General features: G+C 53.9%; 1 protein-coding gene across 1 annotated transcript; it reads right to left on the reverse strand.

Annotated features, from left to right (window-relative positions):
* Positions 1–17,053: 17,053 nt before the first annotated feature.
* LOC147973478 (protein LURP-one-related 15-like) lies at positions 17,054–18,261 on the reverse strand. The gene is made up of 2 exons (XM_087522084.1): positions 17,805–18,261; positions 17,054–17,684 (listed from the first exon to the last, which is right to left on the reverse strand). Exons 1-2 carry the CDS (start codon positions 18,030–18,032, stop codon positions 17,319–17,321), a joined length of 594 nt encoding a protein of 197 aa, XP_087378210.1. The 5' UTR covers positions 18,033–18,261; the 3' UTR covers positions 17,054–17,318.
* Positions 18,262–19,238: the final 977 nt, after the last annotated feature.

A 19,238-nucleotide genomic window follows, 5' to 3' on the forward strand; every position in this document is an offset into this window, starting at 1 on the left:
TGCTACAAAACTATCTATCACTGTTACTTTCAGTACTTTGCAGAGAATACCTTGTTGAAAACCGCTTATCATTTCGTTCTGCTTCTCGTTGGGTTCGACACTCTTACTTATCGAAAGGACTATGATTGATACTACTTGTGGGTCATCAAGACTCTTTTCTGGTGCCGTTGCTGGGGAGTGAAGTGCCTTTGAAATGTGGAATTTGGTAAGGAAACATTTATCTTATGTGCTGAAATTTTCTGTCACTTGTCACTATGGAAAATAATTCTTTGAGGGGTTTGTTCGGGGTATCTTCACCTCGACCAGAAGCAATAAGAGTTACCCCTCAACCTACTGAACCTACTCCAAATATTTATTATGAGATTCATTCAGGTATGTTAAAGAAACTGCTAGCTAATCCTTATGTAGGAGATGGAACGCTACATGTTGATATGCACTTATCTATGTGGATGAAATTTGTGGATTATTTAAGCTTGCAGGTTTATCTGGTGATGGAGCTAAGAAGAAGGTATTCTATTTATCTTTGGAGGGAAAGATATTGACATGGTATAGGCTATTGGATGATATTGGAACATGGGATTGGAAGCGATTGAAATTGGAATTTCATTAGAAGTTTTATCCTATGCATTTAGTTCATTGTGATCGGAATTATATATATAATTTCATCATGGTATATTCCTAGATCTGGGCCCCTTTATGCCCCATCTGGGTAGGGAGGGCCGTCTATTGGTGGCGCAGCGGCGATAATCTCTGGAGGTGTTGGTGCGGCGCTATCAGCCGGCTTGCTGCATTGTGGCAACGGGGCCTTCATAGGCCCAGCTAGGCCCGGCCGGGCCAGTAGTGGCCTAGTGTGTCCGTGGTGCCGCGTCCGGTCGACTGTCGTAGCGGCGGAGGAGGTTGTTCCCACCCGCACGGCTGAGTTGTTGTTGTCCCCGATTCTATTGTCCCCTCCTCTTTCCTCTAGGCCTCATGTCAGGTGACCATAGTGAGACGACAAGGATGGCGCTAAGACCGTGGTGGCGCATGTTGGTGGTGGTATGTTGGGTGAAGCACTATGGATTGTTTAGGCGGTGGTGGTTTTTTGGGGTTGGGAGACATCCTTGTCGGCTCGTCCGGCACCGACGTGGTGACGCCTACAGGTGCTGTCATTCCTTCCTGAAGGGCCTTAGTGTACACCTTCCCAACTGCCCTTCGTGTACCGAGGGAAACCCTCGGACTAGTCCAGGTAGCAGTTGCATCGTCGTTGCTTCATTCTAGAAGGTGTTGCTCGGTACGCGGCGCTTCAGAGTGCTAGGAGCGCAGTGAGACTTCTCTAGAGGGTATCGCTGGTTGCCGGTCATCTTCGTGTCGTCGATCTACCGGTGTTGGTATTTGTTTCTCTTTCTTTCTCTCTTTTTCTCCTTTGGGCTTGGTTGTGTTGCGGCTCCAGCAACTACATTGTATCGTGTGATTGTTATATTAATATAGCGGGGCGAAAGCCTATTTCATCAAAGGGTTTCTGCACTAGTGCCCTCCCCATCCCCAGTCTCTAGCTTCGTCCGTGGAAGTCAACTTACCACATTGACTTGCTTGTGTGACAAAACTAGCAATGACAAGTGGACATAAGGTGTCAATTTATCAAAACAACTCACACGATTGGTTTGGGTGTGGCGGGAAAATTAAGACAAAACAAAATAAAAAAATTATGGTTATGTGAAACCCTAGCTACAAACTCATAGTTTCATGTGATTGACTCAAAAATGAAGTAGGTTCTCTTTTTTTCTAAGGAAAAACTTTCAATCTATTCATCCAGAGTCAAGGTAGTACAAAGAATACCAGAAAATAAAAAATACATCCAGGTTCGTACTCCATCTAGCGACGAATAGAAGCACTGGAGCGAGCCGAAGGCACGCTGCCATCTTCGCCCCTCCCTCGGAGGTGGAAAACCTTGTTGTACTAGACAGTCGGCAAGTCATCGTGCTAAGGTCGCATAGGACCAGCGCACCAACGGCAATTGCCGCCGATTAAGAGATGCGTAGATCGAAATGATACAACATGTAGGCACATGAACACATACGAACGGAGATAGGATCCACGTGTATCCGCCGAAGACAAACGCCAATCGAATCCCGTGAGATCTGCCAGAGAAAAAACCCCACACGGCCTCGACGATGCTAGAAACATCACCAGGACGGGGACTAGGCAGGAAGAATCTTATTCCATCTTCAGAGAGCCGCCACCTCGCCTCTCTGAATAGGACACAAAGCCTAACAAAAAATGAAACAACGAAACGTTTTCACTGGCAAAGGCTGGGATCCACCGCGCCACCATGGCCATAAGCCCACAGAAGATGAGATAGACTCACGACGACACCGGCGGGAGGCACGAGCAACCCTAGTCAAAGGGTCCTCTTTCTTCCATGGGATGAAAATCCCAAACAAACTAGTAGACCCTACTATTATAGTTCAGGGTGCTAACGTATCCAATATGCCCCTACAGATTTCTCACCTGTCTTAGAACTATGTTACACTATAACAGCATCTACAGCCGGACATTGCAAATTCGGCCCCTCAAACGGGTGCGTCCGCGGGCAGGCACTGACCGGGTACACCTCAAATTAGCCACTTTGCATCTGCCTCTCTCGTATTTCATCACCTAGATCCATATAAAACATGCAAAAGTAATCCTACGTACTACATCTACGCAGTACCCTAGCTACTCTTTGTCGTCGGAGATGTCCACGACGACGGTGTCGGGCGCCAGCTGGACGGGCGGGTAGGGGGGCTTCGACTCATCCTCCTCCTGCTCGACCTCATCCATGTAGGCGAACATCTTCGCCTCGTCCATGGCCTCTTGCCCCTCAATCTCCTACGGGCGACGGCGTCTTGCCTCTGCAGCCGACACCTACCAGAGGGAATCGAGGATGGCCTACTGCTCTGTCTGCAGATCCCCATCGCCAGCGTCCCCACATCCTCCTCCTCCTCCTTCAACTCCTTCTCCGGATCCACTGCACCCGGAGGTAGCCCCGCTGTGATCCGGGCTTCGCGCCTTGCCCGGATCTGCTCAAGGAGCTCAAGCCGGCGCTCCGGAGTCAGAAAATGCTCGCTCCTCACCTGGCGACGTGGGGGCATGGCTACTAGGTGGACATGTGGAGTGGAAAGTGGCGGCGGCGGACATGAGAAGGAAAATGTGAATCGATGGTAGGGTTTCGGTGCCGCCAGTCGACTTAAATAGTCGGGCAATGCACTACGCGGCCCGCCGGAGCTGCGCCGTGCGGCGCCACCGGTCCGACGGAGGAGACGAGCACCAGATGTCGTGGTTCTAACTCTGACAGTGATGTAGGGGGGTGAGTATGGAGAGGCTAGATCCTAGCTATTGGGAAGTTGTTACACGCGAGGTTTACGAGTTCAGGCCCTTCTCGGAGGAAGTAATAGCCCTACGTCTCGGAGCCCGGAGGCGGTCGACTGGATTATGCGTGTATGGATTACAGGGGTGCGAACCCTTCCTACTGAGGAGGGGGGTGGCTTATATAGAGTTCGCCGACCCCCTCCTGCCCTCAGTAATGCAGGGGTTTAAAGTACATTTAAGATGGGGCGTTACTGGTAACGCCTCTAATAAAGTGCTGTAATGACCATGAAGACTACTTAACAGCTGACCGTTTGCCTACGGAGTGACTGTAGATCTCCTGGCAGTCGAGTGAATAGCTTCATGGTCGAGTGGTAGCTTCTTGGTCGAGTGTCTTGAACCCGTCGAGTGAAGTACCTTCAAGTCGATTGATGGGTGATTTCTTCTAGAGATGTCCTTGGGTAGGACTCTTTGGGACGGGTCCGTGCTCCTACCCCAGGTACATAGCTTCATCATTAGCCCCCGAATGGATCGAGGTTAGAGTGGGGGAAGAGTTGGGGATCCTTTCCGACCGGTTCTTCGAGGTTGTAGGAGTGCCTCGCTTAGGGTCAGTTGTCGCAGACGACGTCACCAACCTCTTTCAGTCGCCTTGATCCATTCCAGGCCCTTCGTCGAGTGAATATCCTTGCTTGCGACATGCCGAGTGTTGGTACGAGTGGGATACTTTGTTTTTGGCAAGCGGTTCTGCGGCCCGCGGATCTCACGGGATTTGGATTTTGGGAAGCGCGTGGGACGGGAGCAGCCGTAGTAATCGGAAGTGAAAAAGCAGAAACTCCTCGATCCTCGCGTCGCCTTTTTCGCCACGTACTGCGCGCGCGTCTGTTGCGGGATTTGACTGGGCTGCCTGGGCCTACCAGTTAGTCACTCGGGAGCAGCCCCTTATAAGTTGCCGGCTCGGGGTTTCCAAGCCACGCGCTTCTCCTCTGCTTCCTTCTTTCTTTCTTCCTCTCTCCCTTCTCCAGCTCTCCTGCGACCCTCGGCCGTACTCTAGCGCCGTTAGCCCGTGCGAGACCTCGCCGGCGACGATGGTGAAGGGCAAGACCACTGCTTTGGAGCGCGCGAAGAAGGCGGCGGTGGCGGGGAAAGGAAAGAAGTCTTCGCAAGGTGGATCTTCCTCCCGGACCACCCTGCCCAAGGGTTGGATTCAGGGCGATTGGATGCCATCGGTGCTCCGGCAGGAAGATCTCGATGACATGGTCGAGGGAGGAGCCATTCCCCACGAGGCCGCGCGTCTCCCGGGGAGGGAGATTGAGCCGCAACCCCGCGACGGTGAGTGCGTGCTCCTCGCCACCCACATCGATCGAGGGTTTTCTCTGCCTCCCCATCCATTCTTCTGAAGCTTCTTGAATTTCTTCGGAGCGCAGCTCCATCACTTTACCCCCAATTCCATAGTCTACCTTGCCGCGTTCATTTCCATGTGCGAGGCCTTCCTGGGTTGCCGTCCGCATTGGGGGCTTTTCAAGCATATCTTTACTTGCCGCTCCCAGTCGGTGAAGAAGGCCAAGTCGAGTGACGAGAAGACGCAAGTCATCCAGTTGTGCGGGGGTCTGGCGATCTAGACGAGGGGGAAGAGCTGTTTCCCCTCTATCACCTTTCCGGAGTCGGTCCGCGGCTGGCAGTCGACCTGGTTCTACTGCCAGGACCAGGCGACCCCCGGGCAGTCGACCGGTCTTCCTCCTTTTTCACTCGACCGAGCCGAGAAGCCTATCTCTCTGAAGGTCACGCCGGAGGAAAGTGCCCAAGTCAAGGTGTTGGCAGGTCGAGTGGTTGAGCTTGTCCGTGAGGGGGTGACTGGGATGGACCTGTTAGAGGTCTTTCTCCAGAGGCGCATCCAACTGCTCCAGGCGCGAGACCATCCGATGTGGCTGTATTCTGGCCTTGACGACACCACTCGGATCCACCCGGAGGAGGTCACCGATGAGATGCTAGAGGGGTGGCTGTCAAGCATCACGGGGAACAAAGACAACCCCCGAGGAGCCAGAAGGGTGATTCCACTCGACAACTCATATGAAGTGGATCAGGTATGTCTTTGTGTCGGATATCTAGCCTTCTGTATTAGTCTTCTTTGTATAAGTCGACTAACTTTCGTCCTGTCCGTTGTCCTCCAGGCTACCACTGAGATGTAATCGACGCCCAACGGGGCACAAGGGCCGACCGAGGAAGGTGAGGGGAGCGGAGGCGAGAGCGGGGACGACCAGGTCGAGTGGGAGTCCGACGGTGAGGGAGAGGAGGGCGATGACATCTTCTCCAGTGAGGAGGAGGAGGAGGCTGAACCCTCCTGCCCGGAGGGACGGTCCAAGCTCGCCCACGATCCAGCGCAGGAACGTGGCAAGGCGGCCGCTCCTGTTGGGAAGTCATCGAAACGCCCTCGGACTTCTTCTCCTCCGCCGACCGGGAAGGCTCCCAAGCACCCACGAACGACGCCATCTAAGCCGCCCAAGGCCTTGCCCAAAATGAAGATAGCTGTTCCCACCATTTCGGGGTAACAACAACACTTGCTTTCCTTTGTCGACTGTGGACGGATCCTTGGTCGATTCACTGGGCCAACTAACTAACTTTCGAGATTTGCAGTGGTGCAACTTCTGAGGTCTCCGCCAGGAACGACAACCAAGAGATGGAGGACGCTGTCACCTCCAACCCTGGTACGATCACTGCCGTCCTGCTTACGAGTCAACTGAAGCGTTGGTCGATTGAATGTTTTCCTTGCAGCTCCTCCTCATGTTATCGACCTCCCGGACGACGACGACAACACACCACTGAGGGTGAAGAGGAAGAAGAAGGTGTTGGCTGGCAAGGCTCCGCAATCCACTCCCGCGCCTGAGGCTGCAGTTCGGGAGGATGGCAAACCCACTCGGGCTTCCGTGACTTTCACTGTTCCTTTGACGAGTGCGCAGCCTTCAGCGTCGACTGCAGATCCGTCTTTGCTTTTTGCTGCGTACCCCGTCCCTGAGGACCAAGCGGCTGCTGCGAAGGAGGCTGTACGCCAGGCTGGAGTCATGATGGAGCAGGTAAAAGTGGCTCGGAAGGCTTGCCAGGCGGCTTACGACGCAAGCTCGGCTCTTCAGAGCAATGTCCAGGTCAGTCGACTTCAACACTTGGTCTGTTTTGGTATGTTCTTTGAAGAATCTCTTTTCCGAAGATATTTAAGTTTGTACACCCACTGGGTGTTTTTGCCAATTCTTGGACGAGTGGGGGCACGTTAAGTGCACCCACTGGGTGTAGTCCCCGAGACTACGGTCGACTGCTGGCAGTCGACTGTAGTCTTTTTAAATTGAGTCGTAGTTGAGTTTCTTCGCTCTGTCTGATCGGGTCGTGCCGAATGGAACCTCGTCGACTGCGGGCAGTCGACATCTTTTCTCTTTTTCTTTACTGTGGGGGCACGCTGAGTGCACCCACTGGGTGTAGCCCCCGAGGCTACTGTCGAATGTTTTGCTTCGGCTGTAGTCTTAGAAACTCTGTTATTGTCTCTTAACTGCTCGGAAGCAGCTTGTCTTGGACTCGACTTCAAGGAACGGTCGAGTGGGATAGGAACCGGTGGGGGCACGCTAAGTGCACCCACTGGGTGTAGTCCCCGAGACTATGGTGGACTGCTGGCAGTCGACCGTAGTCTTAGTATTTACTGCCTTTGTTGCTTTTTCCTCTTTACTGAAATTGTAACTCCTCCTCTTTGACTTCAGAAATCTTGTGATCTTGGAACCCGCTTGGCTGACTTGGAGAAGCAGCAAATTCAAATGAACCTTGATCTGGAGCTGGCCAGGACAGAGCTGCAGAATGTCAGAGACGGCGCCGCAGGTAAGACACCTTTGTCGACTGGTTGGTTTTTAGGCTTGAGTATCTTTTCGCTTTCTCCGACTCAATCGTCATTTTTTGCAGAAAAACTGAAAGAAGCTCTGGCGAAGAAGGATCAGGACTTGGTTGCTGCCCGTAAGGAGGCTGATGACAAGACCGCTCTGGCCGCGCAGAAGCTGGCTTCGGTCGACCAATTAGATGGGGAGAACAGCAAGTTGAAGACCGCTCTGAAGGAAGCCAACAGGGAGTGCTCGCGTTGGAAGAAGGAGCACCTCACCCTGAGCGAGAAGATGGAAAGCGTCGCTCGCCGGAGAGACGACCTGGAGAGCTACTTGAGGAGCTTTGCCAAGAAGTTGTACATCAAGCTCGAAGGTGCACAATCAGTTCCGGCTGGTTCTTTTTGTGTCGACTCAGTTTTATGAAATTTGACTTATCCTTGGGCCGTGCATGCAGAACTTTGCCAGAACTTCGAAGAGGAGACCGGGCGGATCGAAACAGGTTTGGATCCAATCAACTCTCCGGTGCAAGACGAAGCTGCCATGAACCTGCTCCAACTGGAATCCCGCGTTGACGGCGTCGTGGATTATTTGGCTCGACTGAAGGTCGCCATGACGCGGATCGACCCGACGCTTTGGCCAGAGTCCACGCTCCAGAACGATCTCGAGTCTCTGATGACTCGACTCAACGGAATCCCTGACCGAGTGCAAGAGTGGAAGAAGTCTTCAGCTCGGTGTGGTGCCGACGTGGCTCTGTCTCTGGTCCGCGTCCATTGCAAGGAGGCGCGGGAGGAGAAGCTGGCCGCCATCCAAGTTGCCAACACGAGGAAGCACAACTTCCAGGACTTCATGGAGACATTTATTGCTGCTGCTACCCGCATCGCAGAAGGGATCGACTTGGATGAGTTTGTCGCCCCTGCCAGTCCTCCTCCTCCTGAGGAATGAAAAAACTTGCCTCGGGATGCCGAGTGTATTTTGTAATCCGTTAAACTCTGCCTTAAATTTGCCTCGGAATGCCGAGTGGAAGTGTAACAGTTAAACTCTTTCGAGCTGTGGGCTCGAGTACTTCGATCTGAGGTCTCTCGGATATTTTAGGCTTTATTTGAACTTGGTTTGTCGTTGAATCTCTTTGTGGATGACCCGTCGAGTGGGATTTGATCTTCACTCGAAGTAACTTTGTGTCTGTGGTGCAGCTCCGAAGGAGAAGGTGGCAGTCGACCTGCCTCTCGTCGTCCTTGGGACATGAGAAGTGTTTCATACTTAGGCGAGCGCTGGGCTGCAGCTAAACCTCCGAGCGGGAGGTTTGCTCTCGCTCCGTAGGATTTTAAACTTAGGCGAGTGCTGACTGCAGCTAAGTCTCTTCGTAGGAGAACTTAGGCGAGTGCTGGACCGCAGCTAAGCCCCCGAGTGGGGGGTTTGCTCCCCACTCGGTAGGATTTTCAAACTTAGGCGAGTGCTGACCGCAGCTAAGTCTCTTCGTAGGAGAGCTTAGGCGAGTCCTGGACTGCAGCTAAGCCCCCGAGTGGGAGGTTTGCTCTCCACTCGGTAGGATTTTTCAAACTTAGGCGAGTGCTGTACTGCAGCTAAGTCTCTAAATGAGAGAACTTAGGCGAGTGCTGGACTGCAGCTAAGCCCCCGAGTGGGGGGTTTGCTCCCCACTCGGTAGGATTTTTCAAACTTAGGCGAGTGCCGTACTGCAGCTAAGTCTCTAAATGAGAGAACTTAGGCGAGTGCTGGACTGCAGCTAAGCCCCCGAGTGGGGGGTTTGCTCCCCACTCGGTAGGATTTTTCAAACTTAGGCGAGTGCTGTCCGCAGCTAAGTCTCTTCGTAGGAGAGCTTAGGCGAGTCCTGGACTGCAGCTAAGCCCCCGAGTGGGAGGTTTGCTCTGCACTCGGTAGGATTTTTCAAACTTAGGCGAATGTCGTACTGCAGCTAAGTCTCTAAATGAGAGAACTTAGGCGAGTGCTGGACTGCAGCTAAGCCCCCGAGTGGGAGGATCGCTCTCCACTCGGTAGGATTTTTTCAAACTTAGGCGAGTGCCGGACTGCAGCTAAACCCCCGAGTGGGAGGATCGCCCTCCACTCGGTAGGATTTTTTCAAACTTAGGCGAGTGCCGGACTGCAGCTAAGTCTCTAAATGAGAGAACTTAGGCGAGTGCTGGACTGCAGCTAAGCCCCCGAGTGGGAGGATCGCTCTCCACTCGGTAGGATTTTTTCAAACTTAGGCGAGTGCCGGACTGCAGCTAAGTCTCTAAATGAGAGAACTTAGGCGAGTGCTGGACTGCAGCTAAGCCCCCGAGTGGGAGGATCGCCCTCCACTCGGTAGGATTTTTTCAAACTTAGGCGAGTGCCGGACTGCAGCTAAGTCTCTAAAAGCGAGAACTTAGGCGAGTGTTGGACTGCAGCTAAGCCCCCGAGTGGGAGGATCGCTCTCCACTCGGTAGGATTTTTTCAAACTTAGGCGAGTGCCGGACTGCAGCTAAGTCTCTAAATGAGAGAACTTAGGCGAGTGCTGGACTGCAGCTAAGCCCCCGAGTGGGAGGATCACTCTCCACTCGGTAGGATTTTTTCAAACTTAGGCGAGTGCCGGACTGCAGCTAAGTCTCTAAATGAGAGAACTTAGGCGAGTGCTGGACTGCAGCTAAGCCCCCGAGTGGGAGGATCGCTCTTCACTCGGTAGGATTTTTCAAACTTAGGCGAGACGGATTTGCAGCTAAGTCACCCACTGGGGGATTTCGTATGTAAACAAAAGTGACAACAATTAATGGAACACTCTTGCCTTTGATAAAAACGAACTGCGGGAATTTTTCTTATTACATCTCGTCCAAGGTTGAGCTCAAGTGTAAAAGGGGCGGAGTAGTTCCGCATTCCAAGCTCGAGGCTCGTCGATCTGGCGATCAACGTTGAAGAGGTGATACGCTCCATTGTGGAGGACTCTGGTGATGATGAAGGGACCTTCCCAAGTGGGAGCAAGCTTGTGTGGTTTCTGTTGATCCACTCGGAGGACCAAATCTCCTTCTTGGAAGGCTCGACTTTTCACATTCCGGGCGTGGAATCAGCGCAAGTCTTGCTGATAAATGGTCGATCTGATCATGGCCATCTCCCTCTCTTCTTCGAGGAGGTCGACTGCGTCTTGCCGGGCCTGTTCTGCTTCATCTTCGGTGTAAAGCTCGACTCGGGGCGCGTTGTGAAGAAGATCACTTGGTAGAACCGCTTCGGCTCCATAAACCAGAAAGAATGGAGTTCTTCCCGTCGACCGGTTAGGGGTGGTCCTCAATCCCCACAGAACTGACGGAAGCTCGTCGACCCAAGCACCTGCCGCGTTCTTGAGATCACGCATCAGCCGAGGTTTTAGTCCTTTAAGAATCAGACCATTTGCTCTTTCAACTTGCCCATTCGACTGAGGATGCGCGACCGACGCGTAGTCGACTCGTGTGCCTTGAGAGGCGCAAAAAGCTCTGAACTGGTCCGAATCGAAGTTTGACCCATTGTCAGTGATGATGCTATGAGGGACTCCATATCTGAATGTTAGTCCTTTGACGAAACTGATAGCAGTGCCAGCATCGAGGTTCTTGATAGGCTTGGCTTCGATCCATTTGGTGAACTTGTCGACTGCCACAAGCACATGCGTGAACCCGCTCCTGCCTGTTCTCAGTGGACCAACCATGTCCAGTCCCCAGACAGCAAATGGCCAGACGAGAGGAATGGTCTTCAGGGCTGATGCAGGCTTGTGTGACATGTTGGAGTAGAACTGGCAGCCTCCGCACTTGTCGACTATCTCTTTTGCCATCTCATTTGCTCTAGGCCAGAAGAATCCTGCTTGGTATGCTTTAGCCACAATGGTCCGAGAGGACGCATGGTGGCCACAGGTTCCCGAGTGGATATCATCAAGGATTATCCGATTCCAGTCGCGCTTTCTCTATACAACTGCCCCTTTATGACTGTGAAGGCCTTAGATCGGCGGACGATCTGTCGAGCCTCTTCCTCGTCTTCTGGGAGCTCTTTCCTTAGGATATACGTGATGTACGGTATCGTCCAGTCAGGAGTTATTGCCAAGACTTCCATGATTAGGTCGACCATAGCAGGAACTTCGACTTCAGTCAGATCTGTGGCACTTTTTGGTTGTGGGGCTTCTTCTGTGAAAGGATCTTCCTGGACAGACGGCGAGCGGATGTGCTCCAAAAACACATTGCTGGGAATGGCTTCTCGCTTGGAGCCTATCTTTGCCAGGTCATCAGCTGCTTGGTTTTTCAGTCGGGGGATGTGATGAAGCTCTAACCCCTCGAATTTCTTTTCTAGCTTTCTCACTACATTGCAATAACCAGTCATAGCTGGACTTCTGACGTCACACTCCTTCATCACCTGATTAACCACCAAATCTGAGTCGCCATAGACCATGAGGCGACGGACGCCGAGTGAAATGGCCATGCGCAACCCATACAAAAGTGCTTCATACTCTGCTTCATTGTTGGAGGAATTGAAGTGAATCTGGAGAACATATCTGAGCTTATCTCCTCGGGGGGAGACTAGAACTACCCCAGCACCGGAACCATTCAGCATCTTAGATCCGTCGAAAAACATGGTCCAGTGCTCCGAGTGAACTTGAGTCGGAAGTTGCTGTTCAATCCACTTGGCGATGAAGTCTGCGATTGCTTAGGACTTGATAGCCTTCTTTGCTTCAAACTTGATATCTAAGGGAAGGAGTTCAATCGCCCACTTGGCCACTCGACCAGTTGCATCTCTGTTATGCAGAATCTCTGACAGTGGGGCGTCGCTGACGACTGTAATGGAATGGTCAGAGAAGTAGTGTGCAACCTTCTTCGTGGTCATGTAAATCCCATATACAAGCTTCTGATAGTGAGGGTATCTTTGTTTTGAAGGGGTCAAAACTTCAGACAGATAATAGACTGGGCGCTGAACTCTGAAGCCTTTCCTTCTTCTTCCCGCTCGACCGTGAGTACTGTACTGACAACTTGTCCCGTGGCCGCAATGTACAGCAGCAGAGGCTCTTTGCTGATTGGGGCAGCAAGCACCGGCTGGGTGGAGAGCAGAGCTTTGAGTTCTGCAAACGCTGCGTCAGCTTCTGGAGTCCACTCGAACTTGTCAGATTTCTTCATCAGTCGGTAGAGAGGCAACGCCTTTTCACCGAGACGAGAAATGAATCGACTTAAAGCGGCCAAGCAGCCTGTAAGCTTTTGGACATCGTGCACGCGTACAGGACGCTTCATCCGGAGTATGGCGCCAATTTTCTCAGGATTGGCGTCGATCCCTCGTTCGGAAACGAGAAAACCGAGTAACTTTCCGCCTGGAACTCCGAATGAACACTTTGATGGATTGAGCTTGATATCATACCTCCTGAGGTTGGCAAAGGTTTCGGCAAGGTCAGCTCGCAGGTCGGAACCTTTCCGTGACTTGACCACAATATCATCCATGTATGCCTCCACATTCCGACTGATTTGAGTGAGTAAACACTTCTGAATCATTCTCATGAACGTGGCTCCGGCGTTCTTGAGGCCGAACGGCATGGTGACATAACAGAAGCATCCGAATGGGGTGATGAAAGCTGTTTTGATTTCGTCGGGTCCATACAGATGGATCTGATGGTACCCGGAATAAGCATCTAGAAAAGACAATCTCTCGCACCCCGCAGTCGAGTCGACTATTTGGTCGATGCGAGGGAGAGGAAAATGGTCTTTCGGGCAGGCCCGATTGATATGTTTGAAATCTATGCACATGCGAAGTGACTTGTCTTTCTTGGGGACCATGACCACATTGGCGAGCCACTCGGAGTGGTAAATCTCTCAGATAAACTCCGCTGCTAAGAGCCGAGCCACCTCCTCGCCAATGGCTTGCTTCTTCTGGACGGCGGACCGTCGAAGGTGTTCCTTCACAGGCTTGAACTTTGGGTCGACCCGCAGACGGTGCTCAGCCAGCCCCCTGGGAACTCCAGGCATGTCAGAGGGTTTCCATGTGAAGATGTCCCAGTTCTCACGGAGGAGCTGGATGAGCGCTTCTTCCTATTTGGATTCAAGCGTCGTTGAGATATGACTCGGTGCAGCATCAAGGTCGGTCGGGTGAATGTGGACTGTCTTCGTTTCACCAGTCGACTGAAAAGCTGACTCTGAAGCGGGCTTCTTGGCCCGTAGCAATTCACTCGGATCGGCAGTCTTTTGGTACTCTTGCAGCTCGACCACTGCCATCTGAGCATCTGCAATCTTTGAGCCTTTCTGAAAGCATTCTTCTGCCTTCTTCCGATTGCCTGTAACAGTGATTACCCCTTTAGGGCCCGGCATCTTCAGTTTGAGGTACACGTAACATGGTCGAGCCATGAAACGCGCGTAAGCTGGCCTGCCCAAAATGGCATGATAAGCACTTTGGAAGTCCACAACCTTGAATGTCAACTTTTCCTTGCGGTAATTCTTTGAATCACCGAAAACCACATCAAGAGCGATCTGGCCGAGTGATTGGGCTTTCTTCCCAGGAATGACTCCGTGGAAACTCATACTACTGGTGCTGAGCCTGGACATCGGAATGCCCATTCCTTTCAATGTTTCAGCATACAGAATGTTCAGGCCACTGCCGCCATCCATCAGGACTTTAGTCAGTCGAGTGCCTTCAACAATTGGGTCGACCACCAAAGCTTGCCTCCCAGGGGTGGCAATGTGCGTTGGGTGATCAGACTGGTCGAATGTGATGGCAGTCTGAGACCACTTCAGGTAACTGGGTGTTGCCGGGGCAACCATGTTCACCTCTCGGTTAATGACTTTCAGTCGACTTTTGCTCTCGACATCGGCAAAAATCATCAGGGTGGAATTGACTTGGGGGTATCCATCATCGCTGTCTTCCTTGTCCTCGACCCTGTTCGACTCTTTTTCCTTATCCTTGGACTGCTTTCCTTGGAACTGCTGGATCAGGAGTCGGCACTGTCGAGTGGTATGCTTTGGGTAAATAAAATTACCCTCTTCATCCTTCTTGGTGTGGATGTGACATGGCAGATCCAAAACATCATTTCCGTCTTGATCCTTGACTTTTTTGGGCTTCCAGGTGGCCTTGGGTTTTCCCTTGAAGTTTCCCTGGGCACTTTTTTGGGCTTCCAGGTGGCCTTGGGTTTTCCCTTGAAGTTTCCCTGGGCTACGGCCAGGGCCTCCCCAGGAGCAGCTGGCTCGGCCTTCCGCTTCTGCTTCCGACTGGAATTGCCTCCAGTTTCCTAGGCGACTGCTTTCTGCTTGCCACTCCGGAGTCGATCTTCGTCTTCTCCGTTAGCATACTTGGTGGCAATCTCCATCATCCGATTCAGAGACATCTCTCCAGTTCGACCGAACTTCAGATTCAACTCTCTGTATTTAACACCTTCCTTGAAGGCACAAACTGCTTGATGGTCCGGCACGTTCTCAACCGAGTGATGCAGCGTGATCCACCTCTGGATGTATTCCCTCAGAGTTTCATTCGGCTTCTGCACACAAGACCGTAACTCTGTTAGGCCTGCAGGTCGCTTGCATGTTCCTTCGAAGGTTGTGATAAACACTCGGGAGAGGTCCTCCCAAGTGTAAATGCTGCTGGGTGCCAACTGATTTAGCCATGCTCTGGCCGAGCCCTCTAACATGAGAGGCAAATGCTTCATGGCCACCTCGTCATTGCCACCGCCAATCTGTACAGCCACCCGGTAATCTTTGAGCCAGGTGTCAGGCTTAGATTCACCGGTGAACTTGCCGATTCCAGTCGCCAACCTGAAATTGGGAGGTATCACTGCGGCTCTGATGGCTCGACTGAAGCACTCTGGCCCTGAAGCGCGTACTCTGCTGCTGGCAGGCGCATCTCTGTTGTGGCCTTCTCGATGAGCTCTGTTCCTGTCAACCAAACCTTGAACGAGGATGGATCTCGCATCAAAGCCTGGGTCCCTGGGGTCGACTGGAATCCTCTGCCCAACACTATGAGGGTGTCTGTCATCTTGCCGTCGAGGCGCATATGACCCACTCCTCGGGGGGGGGGGGGGTTGGCACTCGACGTCGATCATCACGGTCGAACCGGCGATCGTACTGCTCATTCCTCCTGTACTGATCATGCTGGTCGCCACGTCCCTCACGCCTCGGGGGCGATCTCGGGCTGTGAGCCGACTCGACTGTATCCGTCGCAACGGATCGACTGTGGATCCTGTTCCGCGACTGAGAGACAGCAGAATTCTGGTTTCCCGCCGCCCGGAGCAGCGCTCTGATCTGCAGCAAGCCCCTGCCCGCCTCCGACTGGGAGGGCTGAATTGATTCTGCTATACGGGCCGCAGCGGCCAAATTCTGAACTGGGGTTCGGTATACCTGCGTCGGCGGGAAGAGCTGGCGTCGTCTAGACTCGGGAGCCCGCTGACGCGCTTGCTCGTCGAGTGCTCGCTGGAGATTCTCCAGTCGAGTGCGCTCGGCCAAGTTGGCCAAACGCGCGTCCTCCAAGGCCCGGGCCTCGGGGGTCTCTCCGACGATAGGAGTGCGGAGCGCGTCCATGTTCCGGCGGTGAAGCTCCTCTCGCTGTAATGACGTGAGAGGTTCGGGGAGATACTCGTCGTGGGAATGCGACGGATTGCCTCCACCCGCGCCTCCATCAGTGCGAGGGAAACCGGGGGGACTGTGTGTTCCATCGACCGCCAGGACCTCAGCCGCTGGATCGCTGCTGTCGCACTCGGATGCGGTCTCCGCGGAGCCAGTCGACAGATCGAACAGGCTGTAGAGGGATTCGACGGGCTCGATGGCCGCGACTTGCGGGGCGGCCGATTGGCGGGCCACAGCGTGCCTCACCCACCGCTGAAGTCTTGACCGACCGGAGCGCTTGCGCTGGTGGGAGACAGGGCGGGGAGACGATACGGGGGCCGACCCATATTGGGTCGACGGTTGCCGCAGGAGGACGCCACGAACGCATGCGCGGAAATGTGTCGCACCGCGGGCGGGGAGCGCGTCGATGTCGAGCGGTGCCTCCTGAAGCCAGGCGGAGTCGTCGACGATGAAGGTGAGCGCGCCGAGACGGATCTCGCGGTCCTCCACCAAAACTCCGCAAGAAAACATGATCAAAAGGGATCGAGAAAAATCACAACTTCTCCAACTAAGCACTAAGATTCCTGCCCCACGGTGGGCGCCAACTGTCGTGGTTCTAACTCTGACAGTGATGTAGGGGGGTGAGTATGGAGAGACTAGATCCTAGCTATTGGGAAGTTGTTGCACGCGAGGTTTACGAGTTCAGGCCCTTCTCGGAGGAAGTAATAGCCCTACGTCTCGGAGCCCGGAGGCGGTCGACTGGATTATGCGTGTATGGATTACAGGGGTGCGAACCCTTCCTACTGAGGAGGGGGGTGGCTTATATAGAGTTCGCCGACCCCCTCCTGCCCTCAGTAATGCAGGGGTTTAAAGTACATTTAAGATGGGGCGTTACTGGTAACGCCTCTAATAAAGTGTTGTAATGACCATGAAGACTACTTAACAGCTGACCGTTTGCCTACGGAGTGACTGTAGATCTCCTGGCAGTCGAGTGAATAGCTTCATGGTCGAGTGTCTTGAACCCGTCGAGTGAAGTATCTTCAAGTCGATTGATGGGTGATTTCTTCTAGAGATGTCCTTGGGTAGGACTCTTTGGGACGGGTCCGTGCTCCTACCCCAGGTACATAGCTTCATCACCAGACCGCCGGGGTTGAGGGGCGTTTCCGGTCAGGACCCTTTCGTCAGTCCGACGTATTGGATATGAGAGATGCTGGTCAGCTCGGGCGTTTGAGGGCCGTCTAAGAGGCCCGTCTGTGTCAAAAAATTATGACAAGGCAGTGACCGGGCGGCATGCCCAAGCATTTGAGACGGGTTCGAGGGTCTGCTTGTAGATGCTGTAAGCAGAAGGGAGTGAGCAAAGTGATAGGTCTCTGGAGAAAAACAAATTGACGTACAGGCCAATCCAATGTTTACAAAGAGACCAGTTAACGAAACAGAATTGGACCAGGCAAAGCCGTTCAACCGAGTGCCTCCCTCTCGAATGGGATCAAAATCTCTGTTTCGCATCGTCACACTCACACATGTATTATCAACTCAAAAGCAGAGCATTCGTGAATCGCGATTCCCCTGCAGAAAGCATTGACACACACAACAATTCGTACGAGCCACCCGCGGCAGGAGGAGACTTGAGTTGTGGTCATTGGTAGTGCATCTCGTCGAGGACGACGGCGAGCGCGACGATGAAGGCGTAGTCGATGCCGGGGTTGACGGTGACGCTGTAGGCGTTCTTGCCCAGCAGCGCGCTCACCACGGTGGACCGGCGGTCGATCCTGGCGATGACGGTGTCGGATTCGCCGAGGGAGACGGAGCAGGCGCCGTCGTGGTAGCTGCCGGTGATCCGGAAGTCGGGGGCCTGCTCGGCGTCGTTGCTGGCGAGGAAGACGCTGACCTTGGTGGACCACCGCAGCTGGATCACCGACGGCTTCACCACCGTGAACAGCAGGTCCCGCCGGCTCGTGCTGTCCCCGCGGTACACCTTCCACCGCGTGTTCATCACCAGCGCCTGGATGGAACGACCGGCCACCAACCGCGGCGCGTCAGGGTCAGACGGTTGGGGAAGAGGAAATCAACGAGCTTGGAGGAAACAGAGGGGGGCGACACGAAAGAGGAGAAGAAGACCCACCGATTCCTGGACGGTGAGCACGGGGCGGCGGTGGGCGTCCGATAGGAGGCAGCGGCGGCGGAGGCTGAAGAGGACGCCGTCGACGCGCAGCAACAGGGCGCCCGTGGCGGCGTCGGTGACGGTGAAGTCGTTGCCGGACATGCTGAGCGTCTTGGCGACGGCCAGCGCCGCCTCGTCCCCCGCGCAGAAGCGCGCGTCCACCACCGCCAGCGCCGGCACCGCGTCCATCCCTTTCGGCGCCACACGCGCGCACGCCGTCAAGCAGAAGCAGGTGGCGGCGGATCGGATCGGATCGATCGGGCGATGGTGGGGATGGGCGCACGCGTCTTCCGTCCCCTGTCCTGGTTTCGGACCGGGATGTTTGACCAGCTCGGCAACACCAGCATTAACAATGGCAGCTCGGCTTCAGGATATATAGGAGTGTATATTGATTGATTCTTCGTCAGGTGGGTCAGGTCTGAACGGGAAGCCCTCCACGGCGACATCGACAGCGATAGAAATATATCAACTTTGGCAAAGAAGAACCCATCTTTACCGGACGCCAGTTCTCATGGCGCGTACGTGGAAGCAGGCGAGTCGTCCAGCCCAGTGGCTTTTTTCATCTTATCAATCATTTGTTTCATCCTCGAGTTGCTTAATGAGTAAATAAAGAGGATGGATTCGAACCCCAGCGAGCCGTTGGTGGCTTCGGTGATGTTTCTTTGCCTTGGCCTGTTGTGTGGATTGGCGAGAATCCAACAGCGCGCCGACCACGGAAGGAAAGCGTGCGGAGTCTGAGGAAGCTGTAGCCGCTGTCGCGGGTGTCGGCCCGGCCGACCTCCAGTTTAATCTTTCTGTCCCACGGACAAAAATGGGCCCTCTCGACGAAAATGGAGTCTCTCGTACGGGCCCGCGGTGGGGGCAGATCTCACTTCGTTTCCCCCAGTTTCACCGTAGAAAGAGGAAAGTCCATTTTTGTCCCTCGACTAATCAAAGTGTGGAATTCATCATTGAACTCTAAAATCGAACCATCCTTAGACCAACTCCACTCGGATGACCCATTTCGTCCGCGGGTGTCCATTTGAATCGGTGTGGACAGAAAAAGCGGCGCAATGCGCCGACACAAACAGACGCGCATCCGTTTTTCATCCGTGGGAGATCCATTCCCGGCCCATTTTTAGCCCGATTTGTGTCGGCGCGGACACGCGACGGACGCGCGCGCTCACCTACTCCTGTCCCCGGCCCTGCTGGTCTGTGGCACATTGGCCACCCCTCTCACCCTCCCCCTCCCCCGGCTAACAAGCAACCCTCGCCCCGCCTCCTCCGTCACCGACGCCGCCGCCCATTTTTGCCGGCGACTCTTCCAGCTGCCGCCGCCTCCACATCCGCCCAGCAACGCCGCCCCTGCCCCACGTCGCCCCCCGCCGCCGTTTTGCCGCCGGGGAGCAAACTGGT

The sequence above is a fragment of the Triticum urartu genome, chromosome 5A (genome assembly GCF_056163025.1).
Source record: "Triticum urartu cultivar PI428250 chromosome 5A, HENAU_Tu73, whole genome shotgun sequence".
NCBI classification, from domain to species: Eukaryota; Viridiplantae; Streptophyta; class Magnoliopsida; order Poales; family Poaceae; genus Triticum; species Triticum urartu.

Coding starts and splice junctions, on each gene's coding strand:
- LOC147973478 (XM_087522084.1), bottom strand. CDS start 18,032: ATGGACGCGGTGCCGGCGCTGGCGGTGGTGGACGCGCGCTTCTGCGCG. Junction 17,685..17,804: donor TGCTCACCGTCCAGGAATCG/GTGGGTCTTCTT, acceptor CGTTCCATCCAG/GCGCTGGTGATGAACACGCG.